Here is a 9,722-nt window from a genome sequence, read left to right as displayed (position 1 = left end):
GTAACGCTTCCGGTTATTGACGCGCAATGTTGAGAAATTCACACTGCGCTGACGTGGTGCAATCAAAACAAGTGTCGCTTTGTAACCTCGGTTTCACTTTCTCGTCATTAGCGGAGCGTTTTGAAGCCCGCGGAGTGGACTTTCTCGCTAGCATTTGCATTAGCCGAAGAAACAGGTAGAAGCTTTGATCTCAACAGGAAGTAAGTTCGTGTTGTTACCGTACTTATAGTCATCTCTATTGTGGACCAAATTTGATATATGCTGTTCAATGTACCCAGACAAATTACGTTTTTAATAGCGTAAATCATAGCTGGAAAAAGTGCATGTTATTAAACGAAATGGTACTTTTCAAAACTTAAATATTGGAAGTTTTTCAAAGCGAGACCTATTGTGTGTTGATTAAAGTCAGGGTCCATTTTCCTGCCTGGTGGTCATCATGCGGCGCCGTGAGAGGAGCTCCCAGCTGGGGCTGCTGCTCCTGGCCTCCCAGCTGTATCATGTGGGCTTGAACAACATCCCCCCGGTCACCCTGGCTGTCCTGGGCCTCAACGTATACCTGTTCCTGTTCCCTGCAGCACCACTGATGCAGGTACTGGAAATATGTTGAACATTGAGGCATATATATCTTATCCACTCACACTGTGACTGTTGACCCCTCCCAGGCTTGTGTGAGCGTCCAGCAGGCGTACAGGTTAAAAGACTGGCGCCGCCTGCTGCTGTCGCCACTGCACCACGCGGACGACATGCACCTGTACTTCAACATGGTGTCCTTCCTCATGAAAGGCATCAGATTGGAGCGGCGGCTGGGCAGCGTCTGGTTCTCCTATGTGCTGTCTGTCTTCGCTCTGCTTATAGGAGTGGTCTACGTGGGACTGGAGGCGGCTCTCACTGAGCTGACCCAGGACGAGTCGTACAGCAAAGCGTGTGCAGTCGGCTTCTCAGGTCACACGTCTAAGAAATAGAAATGCAGTAGATCCCCGCTATGTTATTGATTGTTATTTGCAGGGGGGGTTACATTCATACATAAAATCCCTAAAATGCCAATTTTTGATACTCAAACCACAATAATATGCCTCTCAACCTTATTAAACACATTTCAAATTCAGTTTTACACATTAAGAAACAATTACAGACATACAGTATACAGTTTTGTACTAAGTTACCATAAAACCGACTCATTATTTACAATTTAAAGCAGAAAAGAAATCCGAGAATGTGCTGACCCCATAACACATTGCCCCCCTAACATTGCATCTTTTGTGTCATTTCACGTTGGGTTTCAACCTGCTCTTCGTGACTTTGTAGGGGTGATTTTTGCCTTGAAGGTGCTCAGTAACCATTACTACCCAGGGGGTGTGACCTATGTGATGGGTTTCCCCGTGTCCAATCGCTATGCAAGCTGGGTGGAGCTTGTGCTGATCCATATAACAGCACCAGGGTCAGTAGTGGCGCTAGTTCTGTTGCAATAGATTGAAGCGGCCAGCAGAGGCCGCCAGCGTTAATCTCATCTTCTTCACCAGGACCTCCCTGATTGGTCACCTATCGGGTATCTTGGTGGGCCTGCTCTACACTGCTGGACCACTGAAGAAGGTGATGAAGACGTGTGCAGGTATGCGTCTATATGATAATGTAGACTGCACATACTTGACAATGAAACTGGACCTGTGTGCTCATCAGCATGGATGAGTTCAAGCGCCTTCACTTCAAGTTCTGGCTACACATCCTCAGGTACCACAGTGACCCCATGCACCGCTTCACTTTATGTGCTGGTTTGATGGCCCTGCATCATCATAAGTATGTGTGTTTGTGTGTATAGGCTACAGTGGCACCAACGGAGGCTACTCAAGCAGAAGCCATGACTACACAACCCGTGACTCATCTTACACAGGTGGACTGACAGAGGAGGAGCAGCTGGCGGCAGCCATCAGGAACAGCCTCAATGACAGGGGTGAGCATGGGAACGCTGGCAAAAGGAGGCACGTAGTAATCAGCATCATATGAGCGCTGCTGTCTGTCATGTTGTGTTGGTCAGGACACCACAGCCACAGAGAAGGCCCTCCCCTTCCGTATGGTTTCCGCCTATCAGAGGAGGAGCTGCGTTGGAGGAGGCTGAGGAGGTTGGACAGCTGAACCTGAAAGGAGCTGCAGATGGAGACCACAGAGCTCCCCGCCCATGAATGCTGGTACACTTCCAAAAGGAGAAGGTGGCATGCCGCCAAGCGCTGCTGGCATGAGGAACTCATCGTGTTTGAACGTCGGCCCTGTTGATCATGGAAGCTGGCGAGGAGTTTAGATTTGCGTGGACTTTTTATGTAAGCTATTACAAGCACTTTGTGGTGAACACTTAGATGCTTTTATTAAACTCTTGTGAAGGCGGGACTCAACTGCTTGTTGGGCATGTTTGACAGCTCATTAAAGGACTGTAGCAGCTCGTTCATAATTACATTCTCTTTTTTTACCAACAAGTAAAAGAACACCAATAGTAGTTCAAAGGAAAAGATGAAAAATGAACAAATGTATTTTTCTCCGCATACAAATTGTAAATTTTTATTTGGCATAAATAAAACAAATGTTAATGGCTGTCACTCACGGTTGTCTGCTAAAGCAGTCTAAAAAGAGGCAACCAACACTTTTAAGTCCTTGTGTGGTTTTGATAGGCTATGCATTCAGTGATAGTTAACAGAGGTACTGGAGCTAAACTTTGCTAAATTGCTGTCAGTGGCTGACAACAAACAATACACATGCAAGCCGTACATTACGTATTGGAAAGCAGAAAGAGGATGTCAAAACCTCTACCATATTTACAATATTTTTAACGTACCTCCAATGCCCAACAAAAGATGTTTATCAACGGTCAGAATGGGCAGAAAAATCCAAAGGAGGAGGACGTGGAAGAGAGCCAGGAACACTACAGGGGATAATGGTGATGTGGTATGACATGAAGAAGGAGCGCTCGGAAGTCCGCATGAGGGGAGCTTAGGTTAAGGATCTTAAGAATGATAATGCATCACTTCATAAGCAAACTGATGGGCTGAAAGAAAAAAAGAAGCAAAATGACGTGCAAGACTGATGATGTGGAGCAATATGATTGTGACTGGGCTTCACATTACATGCAGGTCTTATGGGCAGCTAACAGAAGAAGAAGCGAAAAAGATGATGTTGCTTGTCTGACAGGAATAAGAACATCACACCTTTCATCAGCATAGAGTTTAACCAAGTTAAACCAAGGTGGTACCGACCACATTTCAGCTCTCACACTCCTCATTGAGAAGGCCAGGGAATTCCGCAAGGACTGGCACCGGCTCATCGCCTTCATCAATCTCAAGGCCGCCTTTGACATGGTTGACCGAGCCACACTGTGGAACATCCGCCGTACCCTTGCACTTCCATCAAAGCTATAATCAGACTCTTTACGATGCTGTATGTTGCGATACCGACTGGTTCCCCATAGCCACCGGTGTCCGCCAGGGTTACATGGCCGCACCAGCCCTTTTTTTAAACTGTGTTATTGGGTGTCTGATGACGACAGTGTGCGCCCCTTTCCCTGGGGTCAAGATCGGTGACTACAACAGCGACACCACCTTGTTCTGCTGCTCATACACTGAGCTGGAGGGAGCCCCTTGTGTGTTCAGTGAGGAAGCAATGAACCTGGGACTGCACGGCAACTGGTCCAAAACTAAAATAATGCATGTCGGTGATGGTCTCGAACCACCCATAGTCGTCGCCGAGCCCGCTAAGTTTGACATACTGCCCGAGGGGAACAGAGAGGGAGGACTGGCAGCTGGTGTCATGAGACCCTGGAGACCACGATGGAGACGGCATGACATCTCCCGTCACACCAAGCTCTGCCGTCCTACCAGTGCTTCCTTAAGGGGCAGAGACCTGCTGACCACGCTGCAAGACCACAGCTTCCTGGATCCAAGCCTTTGAGTTCCGTACCCTCAGAACCATTGAGGGTGTGCGGTGGAACAACCGTGTCTCCATTTCTCAAAAGAACAAACCAGCCCAACATCCCCTTCGTGTTCTTGCCCAGCCCTGTGTTTGCTGGCTAGGACACGCCCTCCGCTGCCCAACTGACCACCCACCCCAGTCATTATGGAGTCTGACAGCCGACCGCATATCCGTTAAATAAAAGACACAAACACACAAAGACTTGCTTGAAGTCACCAACAATCAACAGTGGTTTCACTCCTTTGTCCTGCAAACCAACAGTCTTTAAGGTATAGTGGAGTGAGGCCCCTACCGGCCAGCGACAGTCGTTTGGGTTGAATCACCCTTGTTAGTACTCCATTCAGATATAACAATGGTCATGGACGCACGTGCATCTAGTTCCAGAAGGAACAAGAGCAAGATGAGGAAGAAAAGAGTGACAGATGCAATAACATTGTCATTCCGTATGCATTAGGTCAACACTCAAGATTGTCTACCTGCGCCCGAAGGAGAAACAGCACTCTTTTGTACATGTACATATCCTGGACAGTAAATTAATAAATATATAATGAATTGATAAGTAAATACGTTCAAACAGGATCTTATCATTGGCTGGACAGTGTTCTCCATTGTGTTTTATGTTGTTACTGCTTGTTGTTCTCCGTCACTCACTGAGTTGCATTGCAAAATGGTAAAGGATAAATTGTGATGCGTTTATTTCATTTATAGTTTAGGTTGTATTGTATTTGGTGCACTGCATGGATTTTCTGTGCTCTGAGAACGCGAGAGCAGTGCGTGATTGGGCACGCACGCACCTTAGAGGGAACGTTGGTCCCACCCAAGAATGTTTTCACTCTTTTGTGGTGCTGTGTGGTGACTGAGGCCTCTGTCGGCCAACGACAGCCGTTTGGGTGGAATCTGTCGTTGGCTGGCGAAGGCCCAACTCCATTGTATCTTAACAACTGTTGTTTTGCATCACAAATGAGCGAAACCATTCTTGGTTAAGGACATACTGTACGTCTGCCTGAGAGAATAAATGTAGCAAAAAAAAGAACAATGGTTGGTGCAAAACGACAGTCATTAGGATACAGTGGAGTGGAGGGGAGTTGGGTGGCTTGCAGTGGCTTCACTCACCACACCACACCGCACCACAAACGAGTGAAACCATTATTGATTGGAGCATACCTTTACCTTGGAGAATACCAAGTATTTATCCTCTAAGTTAGTGATGTGCCTTCCATCTTCCCAAACAACAGGATGATCATGGTGTGATGAAGTGGCAGATCCGATGAGGCAAACCCGTTGAACAAAGACAACTTTACTACAACCAGAAAGCATCATAACAGGTCGGCTGCCCTGTGAGAGGGCTCAGTCAGATTGGAAGCACTTCTAGCATGAGTCTGGCCAGCAGTCAGACTTAGAGGTTTTGCAAAACGTAAAACTGTTGTAATCCTGTTGTTAAAGTTGGGCTTTTTCCTTCATGGTCAAAACACGTGTTGTTTTGACGTTGACCAACGACTGCCAGTCTATAGAATCATAGCATCTTTGAAGATTTTGAAAAATGTCCTAAACATTGTTCACATCTGGAGAGTCTAAATGATCCCTAGACACCCATGGTGGGCCTGGTGGGACCCTATTCCCAGAGCCACCCTATATGCGTGTACTGTATGTGATTGTATTGTTTACTGCTCAGGTTGCTGGAGGAACTCTCGCTATTAGTGTCTCACATTCCTGGAACATGTGTAATTATACAATAAATGTCAGATAATGTCGTCTCTTGATAGTACCAGATATTACAGTAAAAGCACACCCTAACCAAGAATGGTTTCACTCTTTGACCCAATACTTGGGTCCTACAAGTCCTCTAAGGTAAAAGCATGCCCTGACCAAGAATGGTTTCACTCTTTAGTGGCATACCTCAACCTTAGGCAATAAGGTACAAAGAATTTACCCTCTAAGGCAGTGATTCTCAACTGGTGGGTCACCGTTTTCAGTGAGTCGTGGGCATTTGCCGCGGCAAAAAAAAAAAAAATGTAATGACCTGATGTCACCGCGGATTTTTGTCTGTGTTATTCGCTTGTTACACTGCCAAGAGGTGCGTGCGATGTTTATGGGTGACTTTGTCATACTTGAGCAGGAGAGGAAAGACATTGAGTGGGGACTTAACATGCCATCCGTCCAACACACAGCTGCGGATATCTGCTGCAGAAAAGAGTGCCATAAAGACAGAGACAGCGTCTCAATGCTGCAGAACACGTTGTTGCAAACGGTCCCTTTAAATATAAGATATTTGACAAGTTTGAGTTGAAAAATTTCCACAATTTGGGTCACTGGCTGTCACTGAGGGGTGATTGATGGAGGGTCCCGCAGCTAAACCAGTTGAAAGCCAATGCTTTAAGTGTTGGGTGTGAAGTTTTCACTCTTTTGTTGTGCAGTGTGGTGAGTGACGCCTCTGCCAACCTACGACACTGGCTGGCAGCAATTTTCTCTTAATTGTCTCTTCATGACGTGTCATTTTGTGCCACAAAAAGTGAAATCATTCTTGCTTGGGGCATACTTCTACCTTTAGAACAGGGGTGTCCATAGCACTGTTCAGGGGCTATTTGTAACACATTGTAGAAAAAATTTGACAAAAAAAACAGCATAAATGGGGAAAATACAGCAAAAAGGCACAATGTAAAGAGAAATAGTTGAAATGTTGATACTAATAACTCAAAATAACATGTTGCTTTATATTTGAATATACTCTGTATAACCTTTTTTTGCCTTTTTACAAAATTTTAAATATTTTTAAAATATACAGAAATAATTTTAAATATTTGCATATGTATATGCAAAAAATGATTAGGCCACCCTTGTTTCGTCAGTTTCTTGCTGATTTTAATGCCTGATACAACTAAAGGTACAACAAAACAAAAATAGCTCATAAGAGTTACATTTTTTGGCAGTACAATGCTATACTGTAGCTATTCATGTAAGAACTTAAGTGATTTTGGTTATCATCAAGAAAACCAAGGAGCAGCTCTTAAATGAAACTCTTATAAGCTATATTTGTTATCATCATTATATTTGTCCAAACAAATGTACCTTTAGTTGTACCAGGCATTAAAATGGATCAATAAACTTTTTAAGAAAACAAAAATCCAAACCTGCATAGCCCTGTGTGAAAAAGTGATTTCCCCCTAAACCTAATAACTGGTTGGGCCACCCTTAGCAGCAACAACTGCAATTAAGCGTTTGCGATTATTTGCAATGAGTCGCTTAGAGCGCTAGTGAGGAATTTTGGCCCACTCATCTTTGCAGAATTGTTGTCATTCAGCCACATTGGAGGGTTTTCCAGCATGAAGCGCCTTTTTTTTAGGTCATGCCACATCATCTCAATAGGATTCAGGTCAGGACTTTGTTCGGCCACTCCAAAGTCTTCATTTTGTTTTTCTTCCACCATTCAGAGGTGGACTTGCTGGTGTGTTTTTGATCATTGTCCTGCTGCAGAACCTAAGCTGGTTTCAACTTGAGGTCACCAACAGATGGCCTGACATTCTCCTTCAGGATTTTTTGGTAGACAGCAAAATTCATGGTTCCATTTATCACAGCAAGTCCGGAAGCAGCAAAACAGCCCCAGAATATCACACTACCACCACCATATTTTACTGCTGGTATGATGCTCTTTTTCTGAAATGCAGCAGTACTTTCATGCCAGATGTAATGACACACACCTAACAAAAAGTTCCACTTTTGTTTTGTCAGACCACAGAGTATTTTCCCAAAGGTCTTGGGGATCATCAAGATGTTTTCTGGCAAAATTGAGACAAGCCTTAATGATCTTTTAGTTCAGCAGTGGTTTTTGTCTTGGAACTCTGTCATGCAGGCCATTTCTGCCTTTCTCTCTCTCCGTGGTATGTAGATGAACAAATGATCAAAGTCTAAGCAGGAAGTCTCTTGCTGCCACACTTTTAAGCTGTGTGTGTGTGCGTGTGTGCTGATGACAGGATGCTTTTCATCACACACTGACGTCAAGCGCCCTCCTGAGTTTCTAATCATCTCACCAAAGTTTTTGCCAAGCCTCCCTCCCGCCCTACTAAAGTGGCACTCCCTGCTTCCGGGTCAGGCACACCTATGCTGTGGTACCTAATGTTGTCGTCAGTTAATGGCAGCCAATTATCATTAGAGTAATGACCCATGATTGCACCTGCTAAACCGTCTTCTGTTGCGAAGGACCCCATTGTGATAGTGAAAGAAACAAAAGGAACGGACCTGAAAAATCTTCATACTTGTATGGGTAAACATGAATGTGAACGTGACAACCGTGAGATCAAAGGGATAGTTGGGATTTTTTGACATGAAGTTGTATGACATCCCCATCAGCAGGGTAATACATCAACAGTGACTTGGTCCCGTGAGCCCGAGTTCTGGTCGGTTTTCGTTGTGGAAGAAAGTAGTTCCGGCTGGTTGCTGGCGTCTGTTAAATTACGCCTTTTGCTTCTCAAAACAATATGCGTTCAAAAGAGTACGTAATACTTTTGCATCACAAAATCGTCCTTTGTCAGGCGAGTATTATGAAGTGTAGTGTTGTCCAGTTGAAAAACCAGTCATTACCACACCAGGATGCCAGGCCTTCAGTCATGAGGGATGTCCCCTGCACCATCTCCACATAGCCAGCTGCCGTTTGACGCCCCTGCACAACCCGAAGCTCCATTGTTCCACTGAAGGAAAAAACAGCCCAGATCATGATGGCGCCCCCTCCACTGTGCCGTGTGGAAAACATCTCAGGTAGGATCTCCTTGTCATGCCAATAACGTTGGCAGCCTTCAGTACCATCAAGGCTACATTTTTTTCTCATCAGAGAATAAAACTTTCTTCCACCTTTCAATGTCCCAACGGACAATTTTGTGGCGTTGAAGGAGACAAGGCCTTTGAAGATGTTTTTTGTTCTTAAAAGCCTTTTCTTGCAGATGGCTGTTGGTTATCGGACGCACTCGGCAGTAGTAACAACCTTCATTTGGGGCGAGGATGGCCCCATGTCTTGATGGACATCCGATGGGATCCTGCGGCTCAGGGCCGGTGACATTTTTTTGGGTCTACCACTTGACTTTTTTTGTTCAGTGAACCTCGAAAGCTTTGAAGAAGTTTCAAATGCCTGCCTTAACTGTACTCAACCTCAGCAGTGATAGCGCGCTCTGAGACGCCTTGCTTATGCAGCTCAACAATCCCACCGCACTCAAAGAGAGAAAGCTTTTTTGCCTTTGCCATGAAGAGATCATGAAAGTGTAAATACCTGACACTAAATCACATTTCATCCATATTTTTGCAGAGATTTCAGCTTTTAAAGGCTGTGGTCTTCAACTTTTGATGAACAGCCTATTTCACTTGAATGCTTATGTCATGCGAGGCCGTGGGACACGGCGAATACTCTAGGATCCCAAATGCAGACAAGTGAGGCGAAAAAATACAAAAAGGAAAATGTAATATATAAAAAGAGTCCAAGAAGCAAACACAAAGTACAAATAAGGAAAATGAAAAACGCTAACAGCAAAAGGCTGTTAGGACAAAAACTAGCAAGAACAAAAATTCACTGAAGGCAAACCTTACAGGAGTAGATCACAAATACTAAGCAGGCAGGTACAGGTAAGCAGGGAGCCAGAGAGCAGGGTAAGGAGCAGGGAGCCGGACAAAGCGGAAGCAGGAAGCAGGAAGCAGGTAGTCCAGGAGTCAAGGAGTACAATCTGGCAACTGGTATGTCGCCGCTGCCTGGCTTAAGAGTCCTCAGTGATTACTGATGAAGATTGCTCACA

The 9,722-nt window shown here is 45.0% G+C and overlaps 1 protein-coding gene across 1 annotated transcript; it reads left to right on the top strand.

Annotated features, from left to right (window-relative positions):
- Positions 1–2,576, top strand: rhbdd1 (rhomboid domain containing 1). Its single transcript, XM_054794500.1, has 8 exons — positions 1–200; positions 406–589; positions 663–942; positions 1,306–1,438; positions 1,521–1,609; positions 1,678–1,728; positions 1,817–1,948; positions 2,033–2,576. Exons 2-8 carry the CDS (start codon positions 437–439, stop codon positions 2,128–2,130), a joined length of 936 nt encoding a protein of 311 aa, XP_054650475.1. The 5' UTR covers positions 1–200; positions 406–436; the 3' UTR covers positions 2,131–2,576.
- The last annotated feature ends 7,146 nt before the right edge of the window (positions 2,577–9,722 follow it).

The sequence above is a fragment of the Dunckerocampus dactyliophorus genome, chromosome 12 (genome assembly GCF_027744805.1).
Source record: "Dunckerocampus dactyliophorus isolate RoL2022-P2 chromosome 12, RoL_Ddac_1.1, whole genome shotgun sequence".
Classification (NCBI taxonomy): Eukaryota; Metazoa; Chordata; class Actinopteri; order Syngnathiformes; family Syngnathidae; genus Dunckerocampus; species Dunckerocampus dactyliophorus.
The sequence above is the reverse complement of the archived record's forward strand: the minus strand, read 5'-3'. Positions and strand labels throughout refer to the sequence as shown.